Source organism: Odontomachus brunneus, unplaced genomic scaffold (assembly GCF_010583005.1).
Source record: "Odontomachus brunneus isolate Ranch 3 - 2012 unplaced genomic scaffold, Obru_v1 Obru_scaffold_137, whole genome shotgun sequence".
In the NCBI taxonomy this organism is placed as follows: Eukaryota; Metazoa; Arthropoda; class Insecta; order Hymenoptera; family Formicidae; genus Odontomachus; species Odontomachus brunneus.
The window spans coordinates 127,886-148,431 of NW_022639587.1; the positions used below are offsets into that span (position 1 = coordinate 127,886).

Below are 20,546 nucleotides of genomic sequence, written 5' to 3' on the forward strand. Positions count from 1 at the left end.
AGAGAGAGAGAGAGAGAGAGAGAGAGAGAGAGAGAGAGAGAGAGAGAGAGACGACAAGTCCCGGGTCCGCCGTCGCAAGAATATCACGCGCGATAACGATATTACCGGCACTTCGCGAGGCGAACTTAATTTCGTTGAGGCACTCGAGCTAATCGATGGCGAAATTATGTGGCGCTCGTAAATTCCATGAAATGAGATCAACAACTTCCTCTCTAACGTCAACGGACCGAAGAGAAATTCGCAGGGTCTGCGCGTGACCCATGATCAAAGGAGACGTAGGGGGAAGGAGAGAGAGTAGAGGAAAAGGGCTAACAATGAAGGTGGAAGTGGGATTTTTGGCGTTTTATGCGCACGCTCCTTGGCCAAGTATACGCCACTGTTTTTCGTGTGGCAGCTGGCTCGCATGGCGGAACAACACTAAACTCAAGACCCTCGACCAACGCGGCCTTATCGGCGCTCGGCTTATTTTTAATAAAAACTACGGCCTGATGGCGGTAGAGAGAGAGGGCGAGGAAGAGGAGGAAGAGAAAAGGGAGAGGAGAGCGCTGAGATTAAAAAATTCACCGGTGCCCCGAGGCACTCGATGGCGTCGTAACTTAAAATTAAGAAAATTAAGAAGCCGCGCGACCGGCTGAGCTCGCTGAATACTTACGTTCCGTTCTCTCTCAGGGAGCTTGACGTATTTCAAACATTTACGTTTCAAACGGAGTAAACTTGGTCCCAATTTATCGGACACATGTTGTCTCGTCAAACTCGACTGCAATAATAACTTGATTTCGCGGTGCCACGACGAGGAGACGTCGCGCGATAGATATGTTTTCACATGTGCATACAGAATCTCGTATTGTGAAATTAATTGTACACGTATATGTTAGATATTATGTATTTCCTGTCGACTCAATTAACGTCGCATAAATCTATCTATTCGGTAGCGAAGTTGCGAGAATTTTGCGCGAAATGCACAAACTTGGCGCAACAGACCGGTTAAGTTTCCTACTTTGTCTATCATGCCGCGCGACAGTCGGAAATAACAAAAAAGAAAGAAGGAAAGAACGCGGAAATTAAGCGTGACACGTTGAAACGACAGCGGAGCGAAAAAGCGTCGCGAGCACGGCGAACATTTTCCGACGGGAATATCTCTCGTATGAATGACCATTAAATTGTGACAATGATAATTAGCAGCTCGCATACGTCTCTAGCATTTGTCCTTGTAGTGCTACATTTGCGACGAAAAATTCAACGAGTAAGTCATACATTAACATGAATTTTACTTTCACGGAACAGTGTAACTCCATAAGAAACGAAGAAAACTACTCACCGGAAATACCGTCGTAGGTCCACCATTCCTCCCAGCTGGCTTCGGACTCTGTAAACGGAAACGGAACAATTTCCAGTTACGGTCACAAGGAACATTTTCTTAAAATTACTTGCAATTCGGATATAGATTTAACCCTTAGGCGTGTGAATTTTTTTACCTACTAGTAGTTATAAACTAAGATACGTGTTTTAAACGTAAAATAATAATTTGTATAAGCATCACAAGTTGGAAATGTATACTTGAAAAATATTTCATTTCATATTTCTTACCGGAGAAACTTTCTACTCGTTTATGTGTTCGAGTCAGATTGACCCCCACATATCCATTATCGTTCTTATGGGTTACGAGAACTCAGAGAGAGAATGAGAAAGACACTTCTCGAGTCACCATCGTAAGTTAAGATCGTAAAGTTTATAAGATAAAAATACCGATATCTGTGTGTGTGTAAACCTAATAATATTATTCGTATTCTATACATATTATTAGTATTCTATGTAGAATATTTATTCTATGTATACATATGTATATATCCTAATATTTAAATATTATATATGTATATATCCTATATTTAAATATTCATATTCAAGTAACAAAATCATAAGAATGTCTAAAGTTAGGTGTCAGTGTTATTATAGTGTACAGGTATTGGTACTTTCATCTTACTTACAAAATATTTCATTTTATATCTCGCATTGAAGAAACATTCGTTTATTTATACGTTTAGATCAATTTAAGCTATTTATTTACGAGTTAAGAGAAAATAGAGAGAGAGAGAGAGAGGGAGAGAGAGAGAGATCCTCTCAATTCGCGTCATCGCTATTATACGCCGAATATTTCACATGCGTAATTGCGAGAACACGAATCGCGGATATCGTACACGACATCTATATATATTATATAATTTCACTGAAGCAACGTGCGCGCGCGTTAGGTTGCGATACCGCAATTTCCTTTCTCGCATATCTTCGTCCAACCAAGTCCGACAACCCGCAAACACACGTACATACATACGTGCACATACACACACACACACACACACACACACACATGTACGTATGTACGAACATACGTACGTGTGGCGGAAAACTTTAAAGCTCTATCACCGCGGCCGAAGACGCTCGCTCGCCCGCCCGCCCACGCCGAGGAGCGACGCAACCCAACTCTGGGGGTGCATCGCGGTGAATCGATCAATCGCGGTGGTGGTAGATCGGCGAGATGCGATCGATCAATCGATTACCGCGGACAGATAGCGGTGGGATTCTAAGGCAGCCGCTTGCCGAATCGTGCCACGTGGTTTTATGCGAAGCGTCGGACATACCAGGACCGCGAACGGGGTTGACCCGTCGCACGTGCACACACTCGGGAAACTCGCCCGCCTCCTCCACCTGACCGTAGATCGAGCCATCCCACTTTGAACGCTGACCCATATTCGATTATCTGGATGCATGCCATCCAACGCCGTACTGCAAACTAATTGCTTCAAATTGGAAAACTTTCTCGGGCTACCCTCGATCCTCGCCCTCGTCCGCTCTCTATTGTCAATCTCGGCGTTTCTCTGCCGGCGATCTCCCGTCGTTCCACAGCGCTCCTCCCTCCTTTCCGGGCATCCCCGCATCCTACCCTCCCTTGCCCCCGCGCTTCCTTCCGGCCGATATTTATAGCGTCTGCGTTTCAGTATTCGCGATCCGTCGGACGTCCATCGGCCGTTACAGACTACCAGCCGTACAGCCGGTGTTGTATCCAGGATATCTGACGCACCACATGTTTATCCGCGCGCGCGACGCGCGACGCGACACATGTTCGCGCGTTGACTGGACAATATACATCTTAATGGGCAAACTGAACCTACGTGATTACGCGCTCATGTCTCGCGCGTGATGATGCCGGCGCGCGGTCGTCTATGAATTTTCGTCGAATTAACAGAATCTGCAGACGACGAGTTTGTACCTCGCGCCAGGAGGTGCACTATCGGCCGGAGAGCTGGACGAGACGTGAATATAAACTAACGCGTTGCATCGATCCGCGACTGGGTGATCGAAGCTATGAGCTCGCTGCACTTTCGAAACAAATGACTTGTACGTATATATGTATACAGGGCATTCGACAATTCTTTATGCGGTTGAGGTGTATACACCGAGAAAAAAGCAGTTGGACCGACAAAATTGGCCCGCCTTCAAAGAAATATAGTGCCTATTTGTAAACAAATTAAACACGTTATTGCAACAATAAATTGCGTTGATATAGTTATTAACCAAAATCAGTGAATCAATTGGTGTATATATACATATAATTCATCGCAGCAACAATATAATTCATTCAATCGACTAAACGTTCGCTTCTATGAATTTTGTTCGCTCAAGTAAAGTCTTATTAACTCAATTACTTTTTTTCTGAGTGTAGATACTCTCTAAATTTCTTGGAGTGGAAAGAGACAGTATTTTCACTCGGGGCAGTAGTGAAAATACTGTTACTCGAGGTCACAAGAGAATGTTTCACTCAAGATTAGAGTGGATTCTGCCTCCATATGAGCGGATGTTTCAATCGATTGGAGTGAATATGTTCCCTTGATGGTGGAATGTATCGGATTCATTCTTCAATTTCGAATGAAAATATTCACTCAAAGATTCAGAGTGGAGAATTCATTCTATAGGAGTGAAAAATAATTCGAGTTGGAATGACTTGTCTGTCACTCTGCTTTTTGAGTGAAGTTTCACTTCAAAAAATTTGGAGAATAGAACTCATCAAACTGTGAGTACAAAATTCTTCTACTATCTCGCGAACAACCTCGTAAAATTTTGGGTGATTAATCAAAGAAGATTCAGCAAATCACGTGCAATAAACGAACGACAGCTGCCGTTGTGTACATTAAAGTTCAAATTGAACAAAAAAGTCCTCTACCATTTTGCAAGTCACCATGTAGATTTTTAATTCTTAAGGAAGATTGACGTATAATTGTCCGCGATAATGCATCAGTCTCCTTTAATTAATAACTAATAATTTAATAAATAAATAAATTTAATTTTAGATTAAAGTAAATTAATAAATAATAACTAAAAATACTCCCATGTGGCACTTGCAAAATGGTAGAAGATTTTCTTGTTTAGTTTGACCTAATGTACAAAACACGATTGCGCCATCACAGCTTATCTGTCGTATCGTGCATGATCGTTCACCAATCCTCTTTGATTGTTAATTCAAAATTTCATATAGTCGTTTGCAAAATGATAAAGAAATTTTGTGTTCAGCTTGACGAGCTCTACCTGCCCACAACTATTGTGTCGTTAATCGTCAGACACCCTGTATATACGCCCGGAAACGTCGAAGGAGAGTCTCAGGCCGTAGCGTGAAAGAAGCCATTTTGCAAGTATCGAAAACTGCCATCGCGCTCGCGTGTTATGACCGGCGAAGAATTGATGCGCTGTCGTCACGTGAAATCAGGTTCCCCACGTTTATACGGAGCAGTACGTGCAGGCTTCGGCTGTCAAGTGCGAATACAAATGGAATACGCGCGATCCGGCCGCGAGAAACGAGCGAGATCGCGGCTTGCGCTCACGCGCACCTCGTCGTCGTGCATAATCGATAGTGACGTCTGTCAGCGTCACGTTCGGCGGACGATATTATCAGGTGGAGTATCGCACGCGCCAGTCTTGGACTCGGTACATTACGATCACGCCGTCGGATCGTGAAAACAGGACGCGCGAAGCAGTCGATAGCGCGAACTCGCGCCGTGTATATGTATAAATACAATTATTCATTATCGCTCGATGTTACAATTATTCATTGTAGATATTCGCATATAGATGGCGTATTGTTTTCACGCCGGATCGTCCATGATGACAACGGCGTCGCGAGAGTTGGGCTATTAGCGCCAGGAGATGTTGTTAACTTTAACGACGAAATTACGGTCGGATTAAAGCCGTCCCTTCGCGGAGAGACGGGTAGTCTAGCTGCGCATCTTCCTCCTCCGTCGACACGATACTTTTTATTAAAACGACACTTTCGCCGCGATTCTCGGCGAAATAAAGCGGATGGGTTTCTTCACGACGCGTAATAAAGAGGTTTATTAGCCTCGTAACCCTCCACGTCGAAGTTTCGTCCGCGAGACTTATTTTCTGCCGGCGAGTTTGACATTTTAGTGCGAGACGTCACTCGTCGTCGTGCCTAATTTGAATATTTCATTCGCCACGTTGCGCACGACCTGTTCTCTTCACGAGGGATAAATCATTCATCGCGCGTCTTATCGCGTGGGATCCAATGCATACGAAAAAAAAATATACACAGACGTGGCTTTGCCTTTTCGATTTTAACCATTTAGTAGGCGTGCACATTTCTTTTTTACATAACTTTATAGGTATCTGGTCTCTACTACTAGTCTATGCCTAGTCTACTACTGTAGATTCGCGTTGAATATTAAGGAGATGCCAAAATGAATGACGAATTCCAAAAATGTCGATAACGTAGAGAGAGAGAGTTATACTAACACATTCTTCTTTGTTTTATATTTAATAGAAAACATAATTGTGCATATAAAGAAATCTTTCTGCAAATTTTTCGTATATTTTTGAGCTTGTAAATTCAATTGTAGAAGTACAGCAATGTTCCTTGGAATTTTTCTGAAAGGAGCAAATACACGTTCACTGTATATACAAGCTACAAAATTTTTATATTATTAAATATTTACGTTGACTGACAGCTCGAGATGTCTATTTTGAAAATTTTCATCGTTTTCATTACATATTGAGCAATGTTCCAATTTATTTTTGCACACATTCTCGTTATGCATATACAAACACTCGTAATTCTGTGCAACCAATATACAACGTAAACTTTGCGGAAAAATATCAGGATTTTGTTGGTAAAATTTTCGAATATGACATCTTTTTAATTGACTAAAATTTTATTGGACTAAAATAACCGGCAAATTAATAACCAAAATAAATCAATTATTATTTATGTAATTATATAAATGTGATATAACCGACTGATAAAATTAATTATTAATCAGTATATAATCAAGTAAATCAAAATTTCATTAATAATAATTTCATCAATCAATGAGGTTATTTGTGGTTTTATATGTGACAATTGATTAATTTTGATGACTAACTTATCGATTATTTTTAGTCAACCAATATTTTATAATTAATTAATATATGTGGATATATATATATATATATATATATATATATATATATTTTCCGCCAAGATGTAAGTTTTTTTGAAGATATATATAATATAATTATAAAAAACTATGTATTTTTGACCACTAATAACTTTCTAAATTTATGGAAGTGAAATGTGATTACCGAGTTGTGAAACAGAGTGATTACCGAGTCACTTAAATTTAAGTAGTTTTTCACTCATACAGAGTGACGTGTTCATTCTGGATCGTCGTAAATGTTTTCCTGGAAAATTAAAAAGTGAATTTGATATGTTCTATCGTCACAGAAACATATTCAATCGATTAAAATATTCACTCGTTAGAATTCACGCCAAACTTGAGTAAAATATTCATTGTTGCAATTTCGAGCGACAATATTTCCACTGTTGTCGGAGTTTACATTCCGAGTGAAAATATTTTTCGTTCATCTAGAGCGAGGTTGCACTCCAAGAAATTTGGAGAGTATATGCTTGAGATTACATCTGTAGGCGACGCTGCCTAATGAAGACTTAACGATAAAACCCGCATTGTCGATTCGTCGCGGATGTTTCCTCAGCGAAAGAGACGTCGCATACGGTCCATCATTTATCGTTACTTGCCAATTTTGCGCGACAACGTGCGCGGTGTACGGTGTATACATCGGCCGCACCGTGCATCGGAATGACAAATTGTAAGATCGATAACTTCGTTACGTACAAACTCACCGGGCTTCCGTTAATACCGACTTGCATATGCGGATTGATACATTTACGAGGTGTTGCCCGCCGATGCCGTTTCGATTATACGATAGTGTTTATCGGCACATAGATCATACATACATACGTACGTGGGCACGCGGGGCGCGAACACGGACGATACTTTTATCTGACGCTTTTAGCGCAAAAGTATCGATAACGCCGCCGTGCCGTATCGCCGGGAAGAGTTTCGTATTGGCAGCGCGAGGCAGTCGTAAAACTCCTCTCGGCTCAATCGCGCTCGATACCACCCCCGGAGAACTTTATCGGAGCGAAGAAAGTAGGAGAGACTTTCGGTAATCGCGTTACGACTCATGAGGCACCGCATCCAGAAATGCACAGGGACTATGCACTCCTCTAATGCATGCATCGATGCCTGACCTGCTTCTGACGAACTACTTACGTTAAGTAGTAGCAGGCTGCGCGCGAGTGCAGCCAACGAATCTCGCTCCCTTCGCGCTCGCCCTCCCTCTTCCTCTTTCTCTCTTTTGCATCCTTCCACTACTCCCGCTCTCGTGCTTTATTTTATTTGCGTTACAAATGCAACGTGTCCCGTTGCGCGGGAGAGAAATGGAAACAGGGAGAGGCATGAAATATCTCCTTCCAAAAATATATTTGACCACAATTCGTAAATTGCGACATCGAACGCGCCTCGTTCATGTATTTTTATCATTCAATCGATGAGAAATCTATATTTACCAATGGCTGTTTATAAATATCTATATGTTTTTGCTCCTCGCATAATGTGTGCATTTATGTAACGTTTTCCGTTTACGCGATTTCATCTACCGGTTTCGCGCGTATCATCATAACTTATATTTGGTGAAACAAATTTTTGTAACGATTTATAAATATCACGGTAAACTGACAACGATGAGATTTTTTGATAGGAATGTACAATTCACATTAAAAAGAAAAAATTCATATTAAAAAATTTTTTGAAAAACGTGTTAGCTTGCAAATTAAACTGACACGCAAGATCGAAAATGCATGCGCTTTGCTGATGATATAAACACGAGAGAAGAAATATTATCGCGCAAACGCGCGAAACAGACATGATGACATGCACACTATGTAAGCGCGATCCGTGTCCCGATCCACTTGACGTCAAAACGTGCTTTCACTGCGAGACGTCGTGCGCCAACCGCACTAAGGCTGAGGTACAGTCCAGGATTAGGGGGAGAAATACAGCCAACAAGCGTATATACCGTGGACAGTGCTCTCGCGCTATAAAACAAACGAAGCGAGAAAACTGTCCGCGCGTCGAGGGACGGGGTGGAGTACGGGTTAAGGTGAGTGGGAAACCAAGCAATTTGCAGCTACGTAAGAATTACGTAATTATACCTCGCAATAAAAGTCTCGCGGCTGCGAGAGAACGCGCTCAAAGGCGGCTTCGCATGCGCCGGATGCGTACACGGCTGCACGAGAATTGCACACGGCTTAGAGAGCCTCACCTCGGGGTAACGCTCGCACCAATTTTTCACCCGGGGCCGTCTGCCTTGCCTTACGAGCTTAGCACCGGCAGGTGCGAGCGCACTCGTATAGTACCCTCCCTCTTCCTTCGGCAAATTGTTACTCTTATTACGCGCGGAATCGATAGAATGCCTATTCGAACTCTCGCGCGCGTGCACATACACATACATACACACACACATACACTCTCTCTCTCTCTCTCTCTCTCTCTCTCTCTCTCTGTCTCTCACCCTTCTTTCCATTATGCCGCTTTCTCGAACCCTTTTCCCACGGGAGAATACCCCGCGAGTATTTCTTAACACACCTCGGACATATATACCACTCGGCCTAAGGTCGGTGGAATAATTTTCCGCGAAGTTTTCAATAATTCATGTCACGTGCCGCCGCGGGATCCGCACGGCCCGTCGAGTTAACGTGGAAAGAAAAGACATACGGCAGAAGATTAATCTTATCGGAGAAGTTCCGCGCATCGTATACGAGATAATCAGTACTCCGTTTCAGCTCCTCACGAATCGAGTTAAGCAGGAATCTCTCCTTCTCGTGCGCGTATCTCGTCCCTCTCCCGTGCCTCCTGTGTCCCGCACGACAGAAAAACATGCATTTCCGTTTCGCGCGAATTAACGGCTCGCGATCACCAATGACACGCTCATCAACGTGAGTCTTGCCCTCGGATAAACGTGACTTCACTCGGTCGCGCGCGATCGATTTCGCGGAATAATCGCTTCCTCGTTCGATTTTTTTTTTTCCGAGCGAGCGATAGGTGGAGTAAGCCAATTTCGCCGGCGTCCGATAGGCGATGGGCGATATTGCCGAATCAGGGAGAAGTGTTTGCGCTAAATTAATTTCGGGTCAGGCGCGAGCAAAGACACGTAACGTGTGTGTAGTGAATAAAGTGAAACAAAATTGAATCACGGATCGAAGTGCGCGCGAGGCTGAGTATATAGCCGGTTATCCCGGCGGAACTGACGCACGTGAGTATGTGTGTGTGTGTGTGTGTGTGTGTGTTAAAGCACCGTGCGCTCGCGCAGAGGGGGGAAAGGCGCGCACTCGGATAATTTAAGTAAATATTTCGTGATATAAATGAAAGGCACGTGAGCCTGATACTGATTAAACATTAAAATTGATCGCGGAGCCATACGAAATTACAGTCCACAAATGCCGGCGCGCCGCTTCGCAAGATAAGACTGGGCAAATAACGGTGCAGATACTATCGCACTCTCTGCCTTTCTTTTATCAAGGGGCATATCAAATAAGTCTATAACTAACCACGTAGACCGTATCACGGCGAAGCTATTCCGCGATCATTCCGGTAGCACAGTGCACGAAATATTTTCGGGATACTAATGGAAGTTTCGACCCGCGAGAACGATTGAGCGGGATGATAAAAAAAAAAGCGCAGCTCGATAACGCGACGTTGCGTAATGATAGCGAGAGGTATCGCGCTCGATATAATTAAACGCGCTGTGTTCGCCGGTACGCCTTTCGTCGCGTTTTACCCCAGGTTTTGTTCCGCAGGCCCGAGACAGCCGAGATAAACGCTTCGCTCTGCATCGGAGAAGAAACCCCCATGTTCGTTAGAAAATTGATCGACACGGTCCGTGGGCGCGCGTCGCCCTCTCGCTCCTCCGGAACGACACGTGTTATAATCCCCTAATTCTATTCGTATATACACGGCGCGAAATTACGCCGGCCGACCCTTGGACGACGTGACGTGGAAGCGGAACGAGATCATCGCCCCGGCTAATTTTCTAATACTTATTCTTCTATTACACAGAGCGCTCGCGCGCGTTACCATATTACCACACTCGTGATCTGAATACATGCATATTCATCCATACGTCTTTATAACGGCGCGCGCGCATACGGCTAAGGACCCTTTTTTGCATAGAGAGCCGCCCGTATAAACGGATAAATTCAAATTGAGGCAGCACAAAAGTGTAAATGAACTTTGCGCCGAAAAGGGCCGCTCGCTTTCCCCTGCCCCTCTCTATCTATCTCTTTCTCTCTCTCTCTCTCTCTCTCTCTCTCTCTCTCTCTCTCTGCAAACGTGGATGACTTTAAAGGGCCGAGGATAGCCTTTGCGTATATACGGTAGCCTCCCCGGATTAAAAGATGAAAAGAAGTACCGCGAACAGCGACGTACACTCGGCAGACAGTTAATGACCGACAACGTTCTTTCCTTCGCGTATATTTAAACGACCGACGTGTAAATTTCCTTTATAACAGAGTTTAGCACAAAAGCTGGTCAACTTCGTTTTAACGAACTTTTTTCACGTGTAAAAAGCACTATAAAAATGCAATATACACACTTCCCCCCTTTACTTCTCTCTCGCGCAATCCCTTCGCGATATTTCATAAATAGTTTTCCTTCGCGGAGAATCGCGCTAGGCGAACACGCGCTCTCTTTTCACGACGCAATCCCGTTTATCTGCAGTTTGTAGCTGGTTGTTTTTAACCGAATGCAAGAACGTTCTTCTTTCTCCTTGTTATTTCATTAATCGCGGAAATGTGGAAAAAAGCATTCTCTCGTGTGATTTCGAGAAAAGTCGAAAGGAATATTTTCACGGTGCAACGAGACATTTGGCAATGCCAATACTTGGAACGTATCTCGAAGCCGCATGCTCCTTCCCAACGAAGTTAGGATTAATCGTGAAGCGCGAGTAAGGAGCGGGGTCGTAAACGAATTCCTCGCTACCTTCGCTCTTCGCGAAGAGTCGAAGAGGGGTGCGGATACATTGCGGCGTTCGTGTTCAGCCCAGATAGAGATAGAAATAGATAGATAGATAGATAAAGAAAGAGAGAGAGAGAGAGACAAGAAGAGAAAGAGAAAAAGAGGCGTGAAATGGGTTAGACAGAGGATAGAGAGAAGAAGGTGAGAGTCGGGGTGTCCAAACGAGTGGCCAAATGTAATTTAAAGAAGGAACGAACTTCATCTCCCTCCACTCTTGAGCCCACTCTCACCCGCGCGCCGCCGTCCCATCCTCGGGCAACGACCAGGCAGGGAAGAAGGCGAAAAGTTCAGTCTGGTTTACAATTCAGCCCGCATACAGCCAACCGACCCCCTTCTCGCCCTCTTCCATCGGCCTCCTTCACCCGTTCTTTCTCGAGCCCCTCGCGTCGGTCCTATTTGATTTCGACCAAGTAGGTGTGGTACGCGTACGTTTCGAGCTCGCCTGACGCCAAGCCACTATAACCGCTATCACACAGAGCATCGATCTGTGAATAATATTCCCTCCTTCTGCCACTCCTCCGCCGTCCGCGCTTTTCGTTCACCGTGTGATCAATGGAAACGTCGCGAGATTCAGCGTTAATGAGCCGTTTCTTTGAGTCTGCTCGCGCGTGTTATTACGGGTGGCACGAAGAAAGAATCAGGTAGCAGAGCACGGCTATGTACGTGCACATTGGTCTTCTCTTTACGCCTGGCATTTTCAAGAGAATATACATATACGCTCTCTTTCTTCAAGAAAGAAGCGGAAAAGAGGGAGAGAAGCGGAAATGCAGAAAGCGTGACTAAAAAGAACAGATCTTATGATTTTACACCACTGCACACGCGGGCAAACTCGCGAGAGCCGCTCGCCAACGCGAGGAAATAAATGTCCGCGGTAGTAAATTTATAATTTGCGCTACGGTACATCACACATACACACACATACATATAAGCATACAGTGCGGAATACATCTGCCGTGGTTAAGCCCAAACTCCGCTAAAGATATGTTTGAACATGATGCGTGTACATATATATAATGTGATTAAAGGTAAATTAGAGAAACTGTTATGAGATGAAGCGACACAGATCAACAAATCAGACTGACTATATCGGCCGCACCATATCGATTCGCCATCATTTATTCGCGTCCGTACGCGGACTAGTGTGACGCAAATTGCTCCGATGAAGAGAACGACAATATCGGATTTCAGACGCTCTTGCGTAACTAAATACCCTCTTCTTCGTCCATTTAACCACGACACGATTTTCGTTGACAAAAAAATACATACGGGATAAGAAAAAGAGACGAGAGTGCATAGAGAAAAATATTATTCTGCTGCTGAGAAAAGCGATTATTCAGTTTACTTCTTCGCTTTCAAGTATTGGTTATCTTCAACAAAGAATATTTTCTTGATAATAATCTTGAAAGGTATACTTTACAAGAATATTATAAAGTTTTAGAAGAAACAGTCGCTTCGACTCTATGTAGCGAGCGAGCCGAATTGTTGTGTCAATTTCCTGTTCTCGATTGAGAAGCTAAACTTATTAGAATGCAGAAAGTGCTTTAAGAAAATCTGACGTTTACGATAAAAACTTGTGATAAATTGGTGAGTATATAAACTTATGAAGAAACAAATAACACATTTATTTAAACGCAATATGCATTCTTCTGTGTGTGGGACAATCACGGCGCGGCCGGGAGAGAGGCGCACAACACCCCCGCGGTTCCTTCGATATTCACTTAACGTGTGGTTTCAACGGAACGGATGCGATTCGTTAAGTCCGATATCGCCGTGCACTCGCGGCGACAGCGGCAATAAATCGCACAACGCGCACGCGAATTCACCAACGATTCGAAATGTCGGCTGCCTGCGTGTGAATGCCTCGCGTCTATGTGTGAGCCGTGTAAACCGCTTCTTTACGCGTAATCCACGTAGACGGCTACATAATTCACGCGAACAGCGCCTCTAATGGCCACGCTTCTCCTCCTTTCGCTTGTTCTTAAAGTAGACTTCCTTGCTCTCGTAGCGAAAGAAGAAGGTAATTTTATTTCTAATTATTTATATTTATTCGCCTTATTTGTACTTCACCCCGACACATGCTGTCCGTATAACTCTGCCGCTTAATCTACACGATTATTATTTGTATATACTTCGATTCGGCGCGACTGGCGGCAGATTGCGCGTCTCCCGTCTCTGCCACAAGCTCTGCCCGACCAAACGTAAACTTTTACTACTTGAAGTAAGGGCGCTGCGCGCCGTATCGCACCGCGGCAGATATCGAACCGACGTCTCAAGAAAGCGCGGCCGTAAATACTCTCGGTTTTCCCTTAATCCCTAACCTCCGGTCGCGCGTTCCCGTCTCACTGCTCATCCTCGAATTTACAGTATTCCGCGGCGCGGCGCGGCGACGCGCCGTCGTCGTCGCCGAGGCGTCTCGTTTCCGCGCCCTCATCTTCCGCGGCGTCGTTCTACGAGCTTTTTAGCGGAACCACCGTCGTCATTTCCATTTCCCGGGGCGATGGGGAAAGAGAGAGAGAGAGAGAGAGAGAGAGAGAGAGAGAATGCGGAGGATTGGAACGAGTGGGGAAAAAGAGGCGGTCCCGGGATAAAGGCTCCGCGCGAGTCGAGTTTACTCCACGTCATCAGCGTAATTGTATGCGAGGGAATAAACAAAACTATAAAGCTCACGGTCCGGATTACTTTTCCGCAAGTTCTCTCCTGCGACTTTCCCCGGCCATTTTTCTCAACATCGCCTCTTCTTCGCTTGTGCGCTCGACTCCTCTTCCGTCTCCCTGTGGAAGCTTCTCGCGCGCTTCGTTCTTTCTTTCTTTCTCTCTTTCTCTTTCCGCGGTGTCGGAGGCTTCCGGAATCGAGAGACACACAACTCACACGCGACGTCGGCTCTCACGTCGGCGCACGTCAATCTACAGAGTGTGTCCCGAGACTCAAAAACTCAATTTCCAAAAACGGAAGGCAACGTTCTTCGTGCGGAATCGAAAACGAGATCTAACGAAATCTCGCTGCGAGAAATGTTCCTACCCATAAGCCCTCGCTGTCGTTTTCCGATATGTGACGGGTCGAACCCGTCAGGTCAGATCTCCAAACACCGTCTGCTTTTTAAGACACCCTGTATACCGATTCGCTCTTGACGGCCGCGCGGTGTGGTGCGCGCGTGTAAATACGTGCACACAGCGGCGCCCGGGCCGACTCCCACCCTCCGTGGCGGTTGCTTTTTATTTACCCCATTTCCTCCTTTGTTTACTCGAGGGTTCTCTCGCCGTCCTCGTTCTTCTTCTTCCTACGATGCCGCCCCATCCTCTTTTCCTCGAGAATCGAGCACAGTCTCGGGACGGCGCGCAGGGCCGAATTCAACGGTCTCGTCACCCCTGCCGGCGTTTTCTTTCTCTCTCTCTCTCGAGGATCGGCCGATAGGATTAGCGGACAATCCAAGTGGCAGGTGAAATTCTCACCGGGATTCGATTCAACGACTCCATCAGATCCCACGGCTGAAGTTCTCGCCGGAAAGATTTCCCGGATAAACGCTGTCGACAGCGCGATGTGGCTCGCGTTTTCCCCGTACAACACGTGGCGTACGCTCTCTCGCGTGTAGTATGCAATTTCCATAAAACTTTACGAGTTTGTAATGTATGCAAATGACGCTTGTGGCTGATGTACGCGCGCCATGGAAGAGGATTTTAACGGAATCGCCGGCAACTCGACCTATCGATCGCGCATGAGTGATCTAATTACTCACTGTTTATCGGAAATAACTTCATTTTGTATTTTGTTATTAGTTTAAACTAGTAGCGTCGACTCCATCCATTAACGTATGCAATGTCACTTTTATTGCGATTATCTTATACTGCTCACTGTCATTTGCAAACTACAAGCCACGGAATGAAATCTTCATTCCATCCTATTTCGAATTTTCATTTCGTCGAAGGTAGAGCTTATAGCATCTACCTTGGCTTCTACGAGAAAGCGTACGCGTATGCATAAGTAATGCGCGCCTGACGACGCTTTGCAATCCTTTTGTTGCGACAGACAGGACAGGCGGTTGCTACGGCACTGACGTTAAATTTACGTGGGAGAAAACGAGGGTTGCAGGCCGCACTCGTAAATACACCCTCGTAAACACGTACCCCCGCGGCGGCATTAGGACACGTAAATGAACTAATATCGCGTTCCACCTCTCAACCCCTCCGAGCGCAAAGTGCTTCCCTGGCGCCGGCCCTAATTACGATAGCGTAATGAATCCGCGATGCGAAGCATCATGATTTCGCAATACTTGTCAAGCGTAGCAAACACATTGTAACGGCAGGTCACATGGGTAAAGAGAAGCTTTGTGTTGAAAATCAAAAGATAAGCAGCAATGCTACTGTCGAAACTGATATTACGATGCAATCGGTCGTCTGTGAAATTATTAACTATAGTATATTCTTATCTTTAACTGAAATTATTAACTATAGTATATTCTTATCTTTAACCGACTTAGAAAAAAGAAACTTCTCCGTTTGTCCTGTATGTTTGTTTGCTTGTATGTTCCCTCATAACTCGAATTGTGAAAGATATTGAAATGATATTAAAAGATATTGAGATAATGTTTGTTTAGTGTGTTATCGGCTCTTTTAGATTAGTATCATTACTCGGATTTATCCGAGTAATCTGGAAATTGGACCATTTTATTATTTTCTCGAACATCCGAGAACATCTAGATATACAAGACGAAACTTTCTCGAAAACGACTTCAAAAACATTGTTTCAACCGACTTGAGAGACAAACTTTTAGTAAATGATCAAAAAGTATGAAATGAAAACTTTTTCAACAAAAATAAACCGTTTTCATAAATCTCGAAAGTTCTAAAAAGTATGGTATAATTTTGACTCAATATTCTTGTGTTCCTGTGATCTTACCGTAATATTCTAACGATATTAGAAGTTGGCAGCGAAAAAGACAAATTAAGTAGGTAACTAACTATTTAAGTATAGGAAGATAAATAATAAAAAAAACTATGATTACTGACACAATTAGCCAGATTTTCGCGGCGACTTCTAATATCATTAAAATATTGGAATGAAATTGTAGGTATATGTGGAAATATATTGATTCAAAATTATATTTCATATTTTTGGAGCTTTATAGGTTTCGGGTATTTCGATATTTTTCAATATATGCATATATATACTGAAAAGAAGATTTAATAATAACCAGCAAACCTAGATAATAGTTACCAGACGTTTTGATGAAATAATTTGGTGAATAGTTTCAACTAAACGTGTAGGTAAAATCAAATAATTTGGTTTTTAAGTATTAACAGATATCTTAACAAAGCTTACAGATAAACTTACTCAAAAGTAACACTCCAATTTCTTTCTAATTTGCACAAATGTAGAAGTACAAAAAATATTTAGATCATATTCTTTCATTTTGGTCCACGGGCAGTTTATTTTAATGTTTTCCCTCCTATCATCAACAAGGGCAACAAAAATGAATAAGAAATAAAATTGAATACAAGATATAGGCGTTTTTGGTTTGCTGATTATGAATATGAAGTCAAATGTATAAAATTATTTGTATAAATAATAAAATACTTAAACAAAACCTGTAGAAAGTTGAACAAAAATTATTTATAAAAATAATTTCTCGGTTTGGCCGAGATTCAAACCATTTCTAACTAATTTAGCACAGATATTAAATATTTCGATTAGAATCTCGGCTAAAGAAATTTAGAATGGTTCGTGTCTTAGCTATGCCGATTTTATTAAAATTATTTAACTATATTTTGTATTCCATTTTATTCTTTATGCAATTTTATTGTATTTTATTGATGATAGGAGTGAGAACATTAAAAAGCTATAAACTGTCCGTAAAAATGAGCTAAAATGAAAAAATATGACCTAAATGTTTTTTGTACTTCTACATTTGTGCAAATTAGAAAGAAATTGGAGTGTATCTTTTGGATAGGTTTACATGTTAGTATCTGTTGCTAAGATTTGGCAACTATCGCTAATTTTTTAGATATACATCATGAAATAATTTGTAATAAAATAAAACTGTATTGTTTAGTGATATTTTTACGACATTATGTAATAAATATATATATTAAATGACGAAGTGTAATACTTTGGCAAGGTATCAACTAAATGAAGAATTTCTCTTACTAATTTTTTTACAATTATTATTAGACAGTTTTATTACCATTAGTAATTATTACCAACATTAATTATTACCACATTTGATACTAATTATCAAATATTGCATTGGCATGCTCAACCGAATACATTTGTTCACTGTTACAAGACATTCTTTTCATTGTATTTATTCTTTTTTATACCTATAATGGCAACAATAATCTTCGAGACTTCGGTAAAACAATATTACTCTTCGAGTCCGATCCCTCCACTATTTGATTTCCGGTAAAACGCGTATACGTCATTCGAGAGACACTGCGCGGCACGTTCATCAGTGTCCTTAACTTCCGGAATGCTCATCGTACAAGGAAACATCGAATGCAAGTGCGACGGGGTTAAACTCGTGGGAATGGTACGTAGCAAGAGGTTTGAGTTGCGTGCAGCGTTTCTAAGCTGCTTAGAATTTACGAGCTACGTCGCAAATGGCACCTTCATCCTCTGTCTCAGGATGCAACCGAGTAAGACATTCGGCCCGATCCGCGAACTTTGCTGACATCGCGACAAACCGGTGTTTCATGAATTTCTGATCGAACAGGAAGGAGCATACAGTCGACGATACATTTAGATAACTTGTGAGTTTTGCTCTCCTAACACGACGAACGTCATCTGCATCATGATTATACAGAACAATCCTTTTGATAAAAAATCGTATGAGATAATTATGTTATATAATCTCAATACTGAGATGATTCGTGAGAAGAAAAAATGTCAGGTACTTGGAGTTTCTCAACAATCCACTATCAAGAAAAAAATGTCTTTATTTTCAAGTGGAGTGAGCTTCGATAGGGAGTGAAACAAAATCCGAAAGAACGACAACGTGTACTTAACTCGTTCGTTACAAAGCTTCAATATTGGAACATTCAACATTATCGATGTAGCTTCTCTTCTCGAGAATGCCGTGCTTGACATTTTAACAGTACACGTTGGAAATATTTGTTTTCTAGAAGTAAAAAGATCTGCGCGAATACTGATCAAATAGCAGCTTCGAGGGAGCAACGAACGGCCCGTTGTTCTCCACAATTTGTATGTTGTCCAAGACGCGACGGCTTTTTCAATATGTCTGCACGTTTTTACGATTTTTCATTCACTATTTGAATGGAAAAGAAGCGCGCGCAAAACACGCGCTTACTTTCTTCCGAACGTCACCGGGGTGCGTATGCACTTAGGAACGGAGATTGGCGCAGGCGAGGGGGTTAACTTCGTTCAGGTTAGCGGTGATTCGATTTACCTGGAAGGCCGCTACGGCCAAGTGTACAACATGTTGCAGCCTGGGACAGCAATATGTAATCCACTTTAGCTACGCGCGCGTTGCCTCTCCTGTCTCGTCCTCTCACACGCTCTGCTCTCGCCTACTATATTTACCCCTTCCTGGATCTCTCTCTCTCTCTCTCTCTCTCTCTCTCTCTCTCTCTCTCTCTCTCCCTCTCTCTTTCTCGTTTTCTCTCGCTTTTTCAGCCACGAGTGCGTTCCGTACGGTTCGATGGATTTTCCGCGTAACCGTGACGCCATCGATTCTCGCGATCCTGAATCGAAAGGAATAGACCGTTCTCGAGCTCGAAACCGCGCGTCCTGACCGTCGTAAGCTGATCGCGATCATGGCAGGATATACAGCAGAAAGTGTGTAGGATGCTTCCTAACTTTGCTGATAAACCGTGAAAGCGTCTCTCCGACGGAAATAAAACAATCGGTTCTTTCTCTCGCGAACCGCTTGCTCTTTTATTATCGAGACTCGGATCTCAGATCTTTGTAAATTAACTTTCCCGTCGTTCGCTCGTTCGTTCGTTTGAGTCGTTTTGCGCGCGGGAAAGAAGCCGCAGATACGTTTCGCTCGATTTAATTCAACGATGTTAATGCGGACGAGTGGATAACTCCGTTTGGTTCAGAGACGACTTTCGATCAACTGATCGCTCGACGAAATCTAATACCGCAGATCACAGAAAAAGCCGGAACGTCGCGATCTAATCTATTGTGCCGGCTATCTTCTTTCTACCTCGCACTTCAGACTGACTTCCAAGTCCACCGGACCAAACTTTTACATTATAAATGACCCTCGGAGACAGCTGTTTGATGTCGCAACCAACCAGGAAACGTTCGCGTGAAACTGATCTTATCCTCGTCGAGCGTGATTATGAATATGCAGCCGTGTAATTTTAAACTTGTTTGAAGCACGGTGTAATTTAATTTAGATACTCCCTATGCCCCTCCTGCCTTCTCCCTTCCCTCAATAGAAGTAGAATCTGCAAGCCCCTGTAATAATAAGCCCCGAGAAGAATATTGCTAATAAAACGCTCGTATATTGCTCCACGGCAGCCGAAGACGGACGCCAAATTCATACCGCGTCGGACAATATTCAAACACCGCCTCGCGATAGTTACGGAATAACACGGCATAATTAAGCGAAGCAAAGAAGTCCCTCCTTTCTCTCTCTCTATCCCCTCTCTCGCTCTCTCTCTGCTTCTCTCTCTTTTCCTGGACGGAATATTGCATCGCGTTTTACATTTCGTGCATATTTCCAGAAGACCGTTCCGTACTTCGTTCCGTTTCCCGAGACAGCCCGACAGTCGTACAGATTCCGCCGTCATCTTACCGCCCGCCACCGACGCCACCGCTGCCGCCGCCACCCCTCTTTCATCTTATATTCATCCACTGAACGCCAACCAGTGCACCAACATTTCCTGTATTATGGTTTCGCGATCGATCTGTCCATGGTTCCGGGCAAATCGCTCGTGGACCGGGTGTATACGACATCTCCGTGCGAAGCTTGACGGAGGCCGGCCCTAATAGTCCGCTCCTATGCTCGACGTAATAATAACAAGGAGAACCAAGCACGCCCGCGATAATTAAACCCAGGAGGTCGGTCGGCCGTGTCCGTCCTTAATGACAATGTGTCGATCGTATTCATTAATAAGTTCTCGGTTGCGCGCTCGTCCACGGAAATCAGGATTGTCGCGCTCGCTC

At 43.5% G+C, this 20,546-nt stretch overlaps 1 protein-coding gene across 4 annotated transcripts in view; it reads right to left on the reverse strand.

Moving 5' to 3' along the window:
* Positions 1 to 20,546, reverse strand: part of LOC116850213 (carbonic anhydrase-related protein 10) — a 158,586-nt gene that overhangs the window by 90,396 nt on the left and 47,644 nt on the right. For all 4 annotated transcript variants that reach the window (XM_032828224.1, XM_032828223.1, XM_032828225.1 and 1 more), the window contains exon 2: positions 1,319 to 1,366. In XM_032828224.1, the coding sequence (XP_032684115.1) occupies positions 1,319 to 1,366 (48 nt within the window). The remainder of the gene's footprint in view (positions 1 to 1,318; positions 1,367 to 20,546) is intronic.